At 58.4% G+C, this 14,919-nt stretch overlaps 1 protein-coding gene across 2 annotated transcripts in view; it reads right to left on the bottom strand.

Annotated features, from left to right (window-relative positions):
• SHC3 (SHC adaptor protein 3) overlaps positions 1-14,919 on the bottom strand; it is a 125,669-nt gene that overhangs the window by 30,248 nt on the left and 80,502 nt on the right. For both annotated transcript variants that reach the window (XM_045575030.1, XM_036420093.2), the window contains exons 5-7: positions 11,093-11,146; positions 5,688-5,739; positions 745-871 (exon numbers count right to left, since the gene is read on the bottom strand). In XM_045575030.1, the coding sequence (XP_045430986.1) occupies positions 745-871; positions 5,688-5,739; positions 11,093-11,146 (233 nt within the window). The remainder of the gene's footprint in view (positions 1-744; positions 872-5,687; positions 5,740-11,092; positions 11,147-14,919) is intronic.

Here is a 14,919-nt window from a genome sequence, read left to right as displayed (position 1 = left end):
AGAGGAGCACCCTCACCGTCCAGAGAAGCACCACTCACCGCCCAGAGGAACACCCCTCACCGCCCAGGGGAGCACCCCTCACCGCCCAGGGGAGCACTCCTCACCGCCCAGAGGAGCACCCCTCACCGCCCAGTGGAGCACTCCTCACCGCCTAGAGAAGCACCCCTCACCGCCCAGGGGAGCACTCCTCACCGCCAGGGGAGCACCCTTCACCACCCAGAGGAGCACCCTCACCGCCCAGAGAAGCACCACTCACCGCCCAGAGGAACACCCCTCACCGCCCAGAGAAGCACCCCTCACCGCCTAGAGCACATGTGTCAAACACAAGGCCCTCAGGCCAAATCCGTCCCGCCAGGCCTTGCAATGTGGCCCGCACCGCGCTGTCATCACTGCACTCCGCTGCATTTCCATCACAATGACAGTTTATGACTGTTCAGTAAACCATTCGGCCCGCGATTTAGGCTGGATTTTAGATTTTGGCCCCTTCTCTGATTGAGTTCGACACTCCTAGCCTAGAGGAACACTACTCACCGCCAGGGGAGCACCCCTCACCGCCCAGGAAAGCACCCCTCACCGCGCAGAGGAGCACCCTTCGCCACTAGGGAAGCACTCCTCACCGCCCAGGGGAGCCCTCCTAACCACCCAGGGGAGCACTCCTCACCACCAGGGGAGCACTCCTCACCGCCCAGAGGAGAGTACTAACCACCCAGAGGAGCACTCCTCACCGCCCAGAGGAGCACTCACCGGTCGTGGAGAGCGGGGGCCTTGGCAGGGCAGCGCAGGTACTGCTTGAAGCGCAGCTCGAAGGCCTGCCCGATGGCGCCGATGACGTCCTGGGCCAGCCCGTCACGGCACTCCAGGATGTGGCATGCTGTGGGACAGTGGAGCTGAGTCAGGGCAGGCCCTGTGCAGAGCCTCCTGGGCAGAGCCGTCAGGCCAGGGAGGAGGGGCCCGGGGTGCATGTGTCTTAAGAAGCTGCGAGGCTCCACCGCAGCTTCCCCCAGCACCACCCCGGATGTCCTCCTCAATAGCCTATTCTCCCCAAAAGCAAACGCCAGTCCCTTTGGGGCAGGTGCCCGCCACCCCTCAGGGACCCGCTGTCCCGTAGCACACCATGTGGAACCTCAGAGAAAGGGGGTCATGTGGGGACAAGCAAGAGAAGGCCCTGCCTCTGCTCTGCGAGGCAGCGCTGCCCAGGGCATCCCAGAGGCTCAGCCCCGCCCGTCCCGGCACGCTGCGGGGTCTGAGGGGTCCCTGGCTGAGGGGTCCCGTGGCTGAGGGGGTCCCGGGGCTGAGGGGTCCTGTGGCTGAGGGGTCTGAGGGGTCCCAGGGCTGAGGGGTCCTGTGGCTGAGGGGTCTGAGGGTCCCGTGGCTGAGGGGGTCCCGTGGCTGAGGGGGTCCCGGGGCTGAGGGGGTCCCGGGGCTGAGGGGTCCCGTGGCTGAGGGGTCCTGTGGCTGGTGGGTCCCGTGGCTGAGGGGTCCCTTGGCCGAGGGGTCTGAGGGGTCCCGTGGCTGAGGGGTCCTGTGGCTGAGGGGGTCCCAGGGCTGAGGGGTCCCTGGCTGAGGGGGTCCCATAGCTGAGGGGTCCCGTGGCTGAGGGGGTCCCATAGCTGAGGGGTCCCGTGGCTGGTGGGACAGACGGGTGTCCCCTTCATCTTCCTCTGGGCAGCAGCTCGGATGTAAGTTAGGGAGGCTGGTCCGGGCACGCAGGCGCCAGGAGGAGGAGGCGTGCCACAGGGAGTGTTCTCAGGCTGAGGCCGCACGTGCCAGCCGCAGGAGAAGCTGGGACGCAGGGAAGGAGGCTCTGGGCACGGGACTGGCCGGGTGGGGGGTGGGGGGGCGGACAGAGGCCGCACTGCTTTGGAGTGCAGCGTGATGCTGCCTTCTCTGCACAGAGCGGGGGCTGGAGGGGCGCAGCCTGAGGACACGGGGAGCCCTGCCAGGAGGAAGGGGTGCCTTGCGCTGTGGCGCCACCCTCACTCCCCCGCCCCCACCTCGGGCAGATGAGGTGCTGTGTGTTTGCCCCCAGCGACAGACGTTTAGGCCTTCCCGGACAGTCCTCCTGGCCCTGCCACTGCCCGAGGCCAGAGCAGCCGCGCTGTGGAAGCCATCCTGCTGCTAGAGAGCTGGGGCGGGCCGGTGTGGCCACTGGAGGCAGCACTCCCAGGCGGGACTCCTGCTCAGGCCGTCACCAAGGTTCCATACAGCTGGATGGCTGGGCCAGAACCTTCGCCTTCCACCAGATTAACTTTAGAAGCATGGGTTCTGGACACCAGATTCTCACTGTACATAACTCCTAGCTAAACCAAAACATGCAAAAATGCGTAGGCAGGAATCACCGTGGGAAAGACAGCGGTGACAGTGAGAAACTCTGACCCTTAAGGATGTGGACAGAAGACTCTGGGAGCCAGATGTGCCCTGAGGAGCTGTGCCTGCAGCCAGGGGACACGCTGGCTCAGCCGCTGGGGCCTCCGCATGGGGAGTCAGACACCTGGAGCCCAGACAAGAGCATTTACCATATCCACCCAGAATGTCTTGGCCATCTGACTCCGAAGGCAGAGGCCATGCTGCCTGACTGGGGAGGCAGACGGATGAGGAGAGAACAGCAGCTCCGCACAGAAGGAGGTAACTGGGATGGACACATGAGCTGAGACAAAGGATGCTCTGAGGTCATGTTCACGGCGAAACTGTGAGCCCCTCCCTGCACCCAGCCTCGCAGGAGCCCGGGCTGGCTGTGGGACAGAGCCCGGTGCAGGGAGGGCTGCAAACTCCCCGTAGGGTGGGTCTGGCCCTCCCCGGACCGGACCTGTGGCTGCCCTGACAGTACACGTGGTTGGACTGGAGCGGTGCCTGGCCTCTCAGAGCCCTGGAAGCTAGCCCTTTGGTGTCTCAGAGCCAAGAGCTGCCAGGCAACAAGTCCTGCCGCCCTGATGGCCCCTCGGGCTCCCTGGGGAGGGGAAGGCTCTGATGGCCTGGCCATCTGGTCATCCCTACCAAGGTGTCAGGCGTGAAAACAAAGCAAACTTTGACCCTCTACACCAGGCCAGCCACCAGCCAAAGTCCACCCCGTGCCCCCAGTGATGCCACATGGAGCAGGAGAGTCGGCCGGCTGAGCCCTGCCGGGATCCTGACACTTGATCATAAGTGGCAGGCGGCAGGTGACTGGAAGGAAGGAGTGTGTCCCCCACCAAGTATCTCAGAGGGCCTCGTGCCGGGGTGCCCTGCGCTGCAGCACCAGGGCCAGTATCCGCCTCCCTGGCACCGCACGCTGCCCCTGGGGGAGCCGGGCCCAGCACCCACCGGATGTGGGGTATATCTGACTTCTGTGGCTTTGAAAAGGCCCCGTGGGCAAAGGCACTCCTGGTCATGGCTCTGAAACGAGACAGCCTGCACGCTTCCACAGCCCACGTCAGACTGCCTGGGCCCAGCCCTCCCTCAAGCCCTGCTCCGGCTCGGCTGCCTGGGGCCACCCGGAGCGCTCTGAAGAGGCCTGAGCCCCGAGCTTCCCCTACGGGACTCCAGCATGTGGCTCCGTGAGGATCGCTGCCCAGAGCCACTGGAGACTTCGGAAACGGTAGCACTGCCCAAGGTCACCTCAACAGCCCTTAGCCCTGGGCGGAAACAGAATTCTGTGCCGGCCGTGCAGACTGCCCGCCTCTCCCAGCCTCGCGGGGCTCTGGGGTGGTCAAAGGGGTGGCCTCTGCGCAGGGTTAGTGTCCTCGGTGAGAGATGTGCCCTTAGTCAGGAAAAGGCTGCTGCAGGCCAACCAGCCAGGGTGCGGGCAGCTGGGCGGTGGGTCTGGCCAGCACACCTGGTGTCCGTAAAAGGCGTCCGGGGGGCCAGCGGCACGCTCGGGCTCCGGGCACGCGAGGGCTGAGGGCACAGCAGCAGGGCACCGCTGGCGGAGGCAGGAAGGACTCTCCCCGCAGCCTCCAGAGCCGGGGGGCAGGGAGTCCTGCCGCTGGGAGGCCCCTGGCTTGTCGCATTCGCACAGCAGCCCCAGCAATGAGGGCACAGCCTCCCCCGGAGGATGCACTGTGCTGAGCTGCCAGTCTGCCCTCTCAGACAGCTCCACGCCTGTTATGTAAGGCCCTGGCGTCTCTCCTCAAACGCGTTATGTAAGGGCTGCTGCGGGTTCACAGTGCTCAGCCAGAGCATGGCAGCACAGGGCGGGACAGTCCTCCACGCATTGTCCTTATCCAGGAGTGACAGTGTGACACTTAGAGGACCTCATCTGTGAACCCCCCGTCCCCAGACATCCCGATGCCAGCTTCTAGGGGAGCCCCAACATCCCTAGAGAAGACTATCAGCCAACACTCTTTGTAAGACCTCACCTTCATTCTCAAGAAAGAAAAGGCAGCCCTGGCTGGTGTGGCTCAGTGGATGGAGTGTTGGCCTGTGGACTGAAGGGTCCTGGATTCGATTCCGGCCAAGGGCACATGCCCGGGTTGCAGGTTGGATCCCCAGTGGGGGCCATGTGGGAGGCAGCTGATCAATGATTCCCTCTCATCATTGGTGTTTCTATCTATCTATCTCTCTCCCTTCCTCTCTGAAATCAATAAAATATATTTAAAAAAAAAAAAAGAAAGAAAAGAAAAAGAAAAGGTAGCCCATCAAACCACAGCTTTCCAGCCCAGGGCTGGGCAGTCTCCATGGAAAGTCACCTTCACTCACTCACAAGGCAACGCAATGCCCGGCCGGTCTGCATGCCGTTGCCAGGTGCACTGCGGCACCCGGCACCCAGCCTCCCCCGCACCTGCCTCCCGGCCGAACACCGCGGGAGGAAACGGGGCCAGGACTCCAGGACCTGAGGGCGGATCCCTGTAAAGCCACGCGCTGGGCCAGGGAACCCATCTCTCCAGGCTGGCTTGAAAATAGCATGCTAAGACCTCATCTGCACTGAAACTTAAAAAGAAGGAAATCTGTGTGTAAGTATCGGAGCAAGCACGTGCTGACCACGAGGAAATGCCGGGTGGTGGGTGGGAAGACGGGCAGCCAGTGGGTCTGGGCTGTTTCGACGCTGCTGGTGACTGTGGGGTGAGGTCTGAACTGCAGCTGCTGGCGAACAGTGCTGCCTGGGATCTGAGGGCCGCAGCCTCCGCAGGCCGCCCCAGGCTGGTGACCCCAGTGAGTGGGGCTTGGTTTCTGAGTGACAGATCGGGGAGGGGGTGCAAGGAGAGTCTAGGAGTAAAGGCCCATGAGGATAGAAAGCCCTGGAACACCTCGGGCCCCACACTCCACCTGGTAGCTGGGAGGGGCAGGAGGCCACAGCACCTAAGCTGGGACACAGCCTCCAGGCTGTGGGGGCAGCGCCAGGCTGTGGGGCAGCGCCAGGCTGTGGGGGCAGCGCCAGGCTGTGGGGCAGCGCCAGGCTGTGGGGCAGTGCCAGGCTCCGGGAGACGCAGCAGTGGGCCCGGAGCTCAGCCTATCTGGGCGTCTCTGTGTGCAGCGGGGCAGGGGCGGCTTTCTGGGTCTGGGGCAGCTGCCGGAGAGGGGCAGGTGCTGCGAGCTCGCTGGCCGGTACAGGCGTGCGGGTGGAGCTCACCGCCCAGCCCGGGGCCGCATCGCTGCCTGGAGCCTCTGTGACCGTGAGTGTGAGAGCGCTGGCTCAGAGTGAGAGGCGTGCCTGTGCTACCTCAGGTGGAGCCTGTGTTTGAGGAGAGGTGCCAAGGGCCAGCATTGCTTACCTCTGCGGTTAACGGGGTCCTTGGCTACGTACGCCACGTAGTCCGTTGTGTCCTGTCAAAAAAACAGACGCCACATCACTGACAGTGCACAGTGCGGCATGCTGTCCACAGCCCGAGGGGCCGTTCTCACACGGAACCATGGGGGGGGGGGATTGCGGGACCTTGTGAATTGCAGATTCGGGGGTGGGGTGGGGGAAGGAGTCACTGGGGAGCTCTAAGGACAGTCTCAGGCCCAGGAGACCTGGCTGTGACTTGAGGTGAGGCCTGGGGATCGGGGTGTGGAAAGCTGCCCGTGAGCCACGCGAACCGAGGTGAGAGCAACAGCCGCTGTCTGCCCGGCGGCTCTGCCTGGAGCGGCCGCACCTGCGGGGCTCCGCGCCGGCCTGAGAGAGCCACCAGGGGCCGCTGGCGAGGCCGCAGGTGCTGCCGCTGCCGGCCTGGGCGTCCCTGGGAGCCGCTGGCGGGACACTCAGCAGGGCTGCTCAAAGGCGAGGGCTCTTTCTTGTTGTTGTTTTGGAATCAGTAGTCATTTTTATTCCTTTAAGGTGTTTCGAACATATGAGCTGGATCCCTTTGCCTAAAGCCTGTGCCTCCTCGCCTGCCTCCATCTCAGCAGCCCAGGGGCCACGTGGTTTCAGTTTCCAGTCACAGTCACAGGAACCATAGTCCTCTTCTTCATGGAAGCAGAGACACATCTCTGTGAGGGGCCGGGGGGCTGGAAAGGTTTGTCCCATTGGCGCGGACAGACAGCTCCCACCATTGGCGCGGACAGACAGCTCCCACCATTGGCGCGGACAGACAGCTCCCACCATTGGCGCGGACAGACAGCTCCCACCATTGGCGCGGACAGACAGCTCCCACCATTGGCGCGGACAGACAGCTCCCACCATTGGCGCGGACAGACAGCTCCCACCATTGGTGCGGACAGACAGCTCCCACCATTGGCGCGGACAGACAGCTCCCACCATTGGCGCAGACAGACAGTTCCCACAATAGGTGCAGACAGACAGCTCCCACCATTGGCGCGGACAGACAGCTCCCACCATTGGCGCAGACAGACAGTTCCCACAATAGGTGCAGACAGCTCCTGAGGGCCCCTGCTTCACAGGGCTGGGCAGCATGGCTCAGTCCCTTGCTGTGAGCAGCTGGGAGAGTCTACAGTGAGCACCCTCACTTTCCAAGGGGCTCCCAGGACCCGCAGTGAGGGAGGGGCAGAGGGAGCGTGCCTGAAGGTGGGCATACAAGGCTGGTGGATGTGAAGACACTGCCTCAGGGTGGTGAGTGGTGAAGACACTGCTACACATCCTTGCCCCCAGAGCTCATGATGCCACAGCACAACCACGCAGGGGAGGAGAGTCCCCCAGCGATGGGCCGCGTCTTCCTGTGCAGGCAGGCTGCTTGCTCTTCCCACACAGAGCCCTGCCGTGGGTATATCCGCAGATCGGTCCACCTGCCCCCGCCATGTCCATTAGGAAGACCTTGGAAGACTGAAGCTATTAGCAACAACAAGGCTTCTCGCTTGCTATCAGAGACCCTGTCCCTGGGTGTGGGAGATGTCACCATCAGGGGTTCCTCATGGAACACTCGTGTTTCTCAAACTGACCCCCGAAACCTAGGGTTGGGCAGGGACCTTCCCCTGCCTGTGAGATGTCACCAGGATTTCCTCTTAGTTTTGTATTTTCATTCCATGATAACCTTAAGATTAGGATAGGAAGGTCCGGGATCACGTGGGTGGCACTGGGCGCCGTGCTCTGCATGCAGTGTCAGTGCTGGGACCTTTAGGTGGGTTTCCCACATTACGGGTCCCACATCGTAGAAAGTCGGGTAGAAAGGACATCATCTAATCTTAGGAGACTCGATGCCTTTGCCCCAGGAAGCAAAGTTCTGTCACGTTTATGCACACGGAGGACAAGGAAGGGTCTGCTTGAGGAGGAGAAGTCGCGGGGGGGAGCGCCGAGGAGAGAGGCCGCTGGGAAGGCTGAGGGAGCAGGCGGCTGTCCGGCTTCACACCGAGAGCAGAAGCTTCGTGTCCGCAGAACGTACCCATCTCGGGAAGTTAACGCTGCTGCAAACCCATCGGCTGTTACTGTGTTTATCGGTAATCTTCCCAGTGTGACTGGGGTTTGCAGTTCATTGAAAAGTACACCATCAGCCTTGCCAGTGTGGCTCGGTGGATAGAGCCCCAGCCTGTGGACGGAAGGGCCCGGCTTTGATTCTGGGTCAAGGGCTTATGCCTCAGTTGCAGGCCAGATCCTAGCCCTGGGTGGGGCATGTGCGGGAGGCAACCAATCGATATGTCTCTCATATCGATGTTGTTCTCTCTGTCTGTCCCCCCCCTTTGTACTCTCTTTAAAAATCAATTAAAAAAAAAACCTCAGGTGAGGATTAACCAAGAAAAAAAAGTATATCATGAGAGTCTATATTTTATTTTTGTACATGTTTGGGTAACAAACTTAATTTGAGTTAACCCTAGTGGCATACACAAGAAAATTCTTCTTTATAGATTCTAATTCCAACCTGAGGAAGTCTGTCAGATGTGAGGTGTCCCTGTCACTCCGATGGCCAGTGGTCAAGCCAGGACAGAGCTGTCCTGAGGCCAATAGTATTTCTGCAGCACAGCGGGGTGCATGGCTGTCCAAACAGTGTCCCCAACATCACACAGTGAGCGCACGGCATCCCCGAGGTGGGGCCACACGTGTTCCAAGTTTGCCAGCTCTGCTCTCCCTCGCCAGGACTTTTTGAGCCTGCCAGTATTGATTCTTTCGTGGCCTTTTAACTCGGCTAATTATGTAGATTATAACTCATGTGTGAAGGGATTAACAGTGTTTTCCAACCTGTCTTATTTGACATTCTGAAATATTATTTTCTAACTTGGTAAACTGAGGCACAGAGCAATTAGTAGATATACCCGAGGCAACAGAACAAGGACTAAGATCTAGAATTTTTGGTTTTATTTAAAACATCCACCAACTGTAACAACTATCAACAGAGTTGGCATAGAATTTATGGACAATGTGATGTACATTGGGACTGGTTACAGGGGAAGCGGAGAGTAACTCACAAGCTTTTACGTTCTTGCTGATTTTTTCTGACAGATGTCTGACTGTCTGTCTGACAGCAAAAAATCAGCAAGAACATAAAGCGTATGGATTACTTTAAGGGTCCCTGAATGCTTCCCTTTTCTGCCGAAGGAGCGATGGGGACTCGGAGAAAAGCCCGCAGACTGTGCACCTCGAGGACGAACTGGTTTCCGCACAGGACACTGTGTTTGGCTTCCGTTTGCTGGATCTCTGCTTCTCCATCATCATGGGATGAGGACTGACACAGGCTCCAGGCTCCGGGGAGGACTGTCAATGCAGGGGCAGTGTTTCTGCCTTTTGTTTTTCCAACGGGGTCAACTTCCAAAGGTCAGAAGCTGTGGTTCCAGCCGTCACCTGGGGCAGCCAGCAGAAGGCCACCGGCAGCTCAGTAGAGCCAGACCCACACAGGTGCAGGCGCGGGGGAGGAGGGGGCCGGGCCTGGCCGGCAGAGAACAGGTGCGCAGGCACCTCTGGGCATAGCCCGCAAGTGCACCAACGATGGTTCGACTATGGAGGGCTTCCACCTTCTCAATATTCTTTCCAATGAAACGTGAGATGAGGATTAGAGGGAAGTAAAGGAAGGGAAGTGGAGAGAAGTGAGGGGAGGGGATGGGAGGAAGAAACCACCTGAGAGACCTGAAAACAAGGCCCCACGTGCGGAAAGACCAAAGCCACTGAGTGAGAGGTCAGACGGCGGCCGTCACCCTTTGGTGAGTAAGTGGTTTAAAGGCAGAGAGCCGTCCGCAAGGTGGACACACCCCTCCTCCTGACAGTGCCCTGGGCTCAGGGGTCTGAAATGGGGGGATGCCGGACCTCTCTGGGGCTGCAGAGAGCATAGGTGACGCCTCCCCGGGGCTGCAGCAGCTGGGGGAGGGGAGGTGCCGGTTCCCCAGAGGAAGGCACTCCCATGATCACAGGCCCTTTGGAAAGGCAGACTGCAGCCAGCAGTGGGAAGCGCCTCTCGATTCCGCTTTCCATGTGCCAACAGCGGTCTGCAGTCAGGCTGCCCAGAGGAGGGGCCTGGGAGGCAAGGGTGTGCAGGATAGACATGGGCCTGGGAAGAACTCCCTGCCTGGGGACAGGAGTAATATATCCGCAATTACTCAGGCGACCCTGGACCCATAAATTTTACTTAAATTCTGAGCATTGCATACTGATAATTTTTAAAATATTTTATTGATTTTTTTACGGAGAGGAAGAGAGAGGGATAGAAAGTTAGAAACATTGATGAGAGAGAAACATCGATCAGCTGCCTCCTGCACACCCCCTACTGGGGATGTGCCCACAACCAAGGTACATGCCCTTGACCGGAATCGAACCCAGGACCCTTCAGTCCGAATGTCGACGCTCCATTCACTGAGCCAAACCGGTCAGGGATATTTTGACAAAATAATACAAAACAACAAGGATAACAAAAATACCACTATAAGCCACCATTTTTTTATGATAAAAAAAAATTTAACAGCAAAAGGACATCTACTCAGGATACTGAACAATTTAATTGATTAAACTTAGTTCCAAGAAAAGCTCGCTCTTTTGTCCTAACATTTAGGTATTTCCCTGGGTGATCACTAACCAGGCGGATGAAAAGTGACGTGAGGGCATTGGGGGAGTCATTCTCCGCCCACTGCTGGCAGGGGCTGTTTCCTACGGCGCCCTCTGCCCCTCGCCTCCTGGCCATTCCTGCCTGGGCTTCTTCAGAGGGCGGGACTGTTCGCGGTGCGCGGTGATGAACACAGTGAGTGTGCAGGTGTGCAGGTGTGGCCCTGCGTCCTGCCTCTCCCGACACTTTGAGTGGCCGCCAACACCGGAGAATCACATTCCTGACCACACGTGGGGGCAAACTCCTTGTTTCGCACCTTCTTCATGAAGTAAGTGACACAAACAGAACGTTCCCATTTTAGCCCGTCTCCCTCTCTGTCTCTGCAGCTCCCTCCCTGTTGGCTAAACAAACCAATAAAAGATGACAGTGTTAAATTGAGAGAGAAAAATGCCAACTTCCAATATTTATGAATAAACTAGACTAAGTAAATTCACAGCCTTCAATCACTGGTACTTAAATAGAGGCCCGGTGAAGGCCCAGTGGAGAAACGGGAACCGAGCAGGGCAGACAGAGATGGGAGGCAGTCACCAGGCAGCACCTGGCAGCTCTCAGTTCCTCCTGAGAAAACCAGGGCCTCAAGGATTGTCAACAGTGCTTGGCTAACAAGTGACAGTTCAAACCTTCTTGATGGCACCCTAAGAAGTGCACCTTGGAAGTAGGGCCCCTTCCCAGCCACTCCCAAGAAGGTGACGAGAAGAGAAGACAAAGCAAAAGGTACTTACCGGGTCGCCCCCGGAGGCGAAGGAGATGGACTGCATGTGGTGATTCGCTATAATCTGCCAGGCCCGGGACAAGAACGGAGACATGCCGTTAGTGCGCTTCCCATGTCTTGGAAAACCAGCCGTTAACAAGCAATACGAATCTACAAGGGTTTTCATAACTCGGTAAAATGGCACCCCCTGAAAAGAACTCTAAAAGTAATAACACAGCGTGTCAGCTGCTCATCTAGCAGCTCTGCCAGAATGAGCTCTTATAAGCTCCACAGTAACCCTGTAATGTAGGAGCTATTGTACCCCATTTCACAGATGGGGAGCCTGAGGCCCAGGGTCCAGTGGTTTGCTCCAAGTGCCATAGCCAGTCCTGGTCAGGGCTGTGGCAAACACAGAGGGTCTGAACAACCATGCCTCTGTGAGAAGGAAAATGCCTCCCCGCACACAACACTCAGCTGCGCAGTGTCTGTCTCCCAGGACACGGGGGCCATCCATACAGACTCGGAGCTGGAGTGGAGGGAAGACTGTCTGCCCCACTTCAGCCCGTTCACGTCATGTGCGCATACATCGGGAAGTCCTCACCCAAGATCAAAATTGGTTCCCTTTCAGCCACTCTTGTAATTTATCAATTTAAAATCTAGCAAAGACGTTCCAAGTTCATCTTTAAATGGGAAGTTTCCATTAGCATTATAAACTGCAGGGCACAGTGGAATTTAGCAGGCGCCGAGTAAATTAGAAGCTGCACTAAATTTAAAAAGCTGTGTAAGTCTTCCACACTACTTTCGTCTTTTTAAAGACAATGTGATGACATTGAAGTAAATGTCTGAGGTGAGAGCAGTCCTCCCTCCCACCATCATCACGTTTGTTTCTGCTCGGCCCCTCAGGCCCTGGCGGGTGGGCAGTCAGGATTCACAGAGCTGTAATCCTACCATCTGAGGGACTTTTCCAGACATGCTCCTGTAAAACCGGAGCAAAACTGTAAATGAATTGTAAGAAAAATGTTTCTAAATGCCTTCTTCAGTTTTGAGGATATGCAATGCTACTCAGGATCCAGAGAAACCGGAGCACGTATGGTTGTGTTTGGGGGAGTCCGAAGTGAACTGCGGGGTTTGACTGCACAGGGGTCGGACCCCTAACCCGGGTGTTGTTCAAAGGTAAACTGTAGACGAGTGAAAATGTGAGTCCAGCTCTGTGGCCTGTGCCCAAGCCCAGGGGATCGGACTCCTGGCTGGCTTTGCAGCTCTCCGGAATCCTGCTGGAGTCCAGGGGCGGAGGCTCCGGGGAGCAATGAGGACACAGCAGCCCCCAAACCATGGTAAAACTATGACTTCTAACACTGCATTTTACCTACTTAACTTTTGCTAACTTGATTTTCTTAACAAAGCAGTGCTAACACTGAGGTTTGGAAATCAAGTGAACATTAAGATTTAGGGGGAAATGGAAACCATATTTGGTCAGCAGATGCATAACCTCACTGTACATGTACCGTCCTTTGGCTCAGCGGAGAGCTGGCTGACTGAAAGCAGATATTTTTGCTCTAAGGCTGTTTCCTCTCCTTCTCCTTGAGCGCTGCAGAGGGGCTCGGGCACTGCCTGCTCTCTCGCACCGAGGGCGTGTCCTTCTGGCTCGCTCTGTTTGCCACAGCTGGACCCTGAACCTGGCGAGGGAGAGCCAGAGGGAGGCCAGCTCCGGCTGCCATCAGACCTTCCTCGGATCAGGCTCTTGATGTCCGTGCCGGCGCCCCTCAGGACTCACTCCCACCACCGAACCCAGGGCAGGACGAGAGCTGCACACCCACCAGCCCCTCTGCCAGGACGGGAGGGCCAACCACGGTGGCTCACCTTCCTGCTCCGAGTCTGCTTCCCTGCGCTGTGAGGAGGGAAGTAAGTAAAAGGAACACGAGGAGGGAAGATCCCGCAGAATGAGGACCAGGGTTCCTAGGAAGGAAAGGTGCACAGCCACAGAGGATGGGATGGATGTGGGCATCTGAGAGCAGAGCTGAGGGACCAGCCCTCGTTAGCCACATGGCTGCTCAGCCTGGAGGCCGCTCCAGAGAGTCTGCGCCTGTTCCAGCTACTCAATCCCCTTAAATGGCAGCGTCACCCATCCCTTAAAGGACCAGTGAGAAAAGAAAAAGGCTCATCCATCACGCAAGTGAAGACAAAAGAATAGCGAGAGTGGCATCGACTGTGTCCAAACAATGCCCAGACATTGTCTCTTGCTTCTATTCTGGATCTAGAATTTATTTCAACATCCCGGGTGGGGGATGTAGGGTGGAGGAAAAAATGGAGCTGGAGATGCTTCTTGCTTACCTGGGAATTTGAAAATTCACCAATAAGAGTATGTGTAGCAACCTACAGGTGCCCCAGGCATCCCTGGTGCGCGTTGCCATGGTCCCCACAGTCTGGGGTGGCCCATCGTTTGCAGAGTAGAGACACCTGGTCTCCGGCTCACACTGACCACAGGGCCCAGGCTGACTCGGGGACTCACCATGAGCAGCATCTCCACCTGCTGTATCCAGGGCAGCTACGTGTATGCACATTTGAGCCATGATGTTAAACAGTTCCCTCTAATTTGTTTTTTCTTTTCTTTTTTTTTTACAGACAGCCCTGGGGAAGAGGCATTTTTCCTTTGGCAAGCTCTAAATCAGGTCAAATACAGACAGCCTTGATGCTAGTAGAGGTGGCTAGTCCTATATAAAAAAGCCTAATATGCTAAGTGTCTGACCATTCAGCCAGTCTCTATGACGTGCACTGACCACCAGAGGGCAGGTGCTCCAACTGGTAGGTTAGCTTGTAGCTGGGATCCCGCTGATCAGGGACTTGGCAAGACAGGCCAGACAGTTCCTGGAGCCCTCTTGCAGTCCCGCCCCAGCCCTGATGCTGCACCGGTGGGTCCCTCGGCCGGGCCTGGCCTGCGCTGTCTTTGGGGCATGTCTGAGAGCTGGGTTAGGCCAATCCCCACAGGCCTGGGCGAGGGAGCCACCGGCCCACGGGACCGCTCACTCTGGAGGCGCTGGAAAGAGACAAGGAGGTTGGCTCCCGGGCATGTCGGGCCTGTCTCGCCCAGGCTCACCCCACCGGCCAGCTTCTAATTATTCTCCTTTCACTGTGCACGAGTCTGTGCACCAGGTCACTAGTTAGTATTAATAAAGGAAGGGAGTAAAGAAAATAAGGTCGTAAGTGTCATCAGCAGGGAGCTGAGTGGGACTTTAAGCCTCACTTACTAGGACAATGTACCATTCCCAGCTCCCCAGGGGACTTAACCTCACCTTCGCCTTACCCCGCCTTCCCCGAACCCCGCCTTCCCCGAACCCGCCTTCCCCCTCGCCGTCCCCCCCCCCGCCTTTCCCCCCCCCCCGCCTCCTCCCCCCCCGCCTTTCACCTGCCTCCCCCCGCCTCCCCCCCCTCGCCTCCCTCCCCGCCTCCCCCCCCCCCGCCTCCCCCCCCCCCGCCTTCCGCCGGCCTCCCCCCTGCGCCTCCCCCCCCCCGCCTCCCCCCCTCGCCTCCCTCCCCGCCTACCCCCCCCCCGCCTACCCCCCCCCCCCCGCCTTCCCCCGCCTTCCCCTGGCCTCCCCCTCCCCGTGCCTGCTCTCTGCACCGTTTTCCTGAGACACCACCTGTCCCGGTTCCTCCGGCAGCACTGACACTGAGGGAGGGCTTGGAGCGCGCGCAGGTGGGGTAAGGATGTCATGTGGTTGTTCTCCTCGCTGAACCCGTGAGAAGCACAGCCCTCCGGCACGAATTCGCCCGCGAACATGCCCGCTGTGCTGCCGCACCAGCACACTCCCTGCACACCGGAGACATGCACACGCCGTATCCCCCGAGCCCTCCCACGCT

This window comes from Pipistrellus kuhlii, unplaced genomic scaffold, assembly GCF_014108245.1.
Source record: "Pipistrellus kuhlii isolate mPipKuh1 unplaced genomic scaffold, mPipKuh1.p scaffold_m20_p_61, whole genome shotgun sequence".
Classification (NCBI taxonomy): Eukaryota; Metazoa; Chordata; class Mammalia; order Chiroptera; family Vespertilionidae; genus Pipistrellus; species Pipistrellus kuhlii.
Note: the sequence above shows the minus strand (reverse complement) of the source record. Positions and strands in the feature narration are given on the sequence as shown.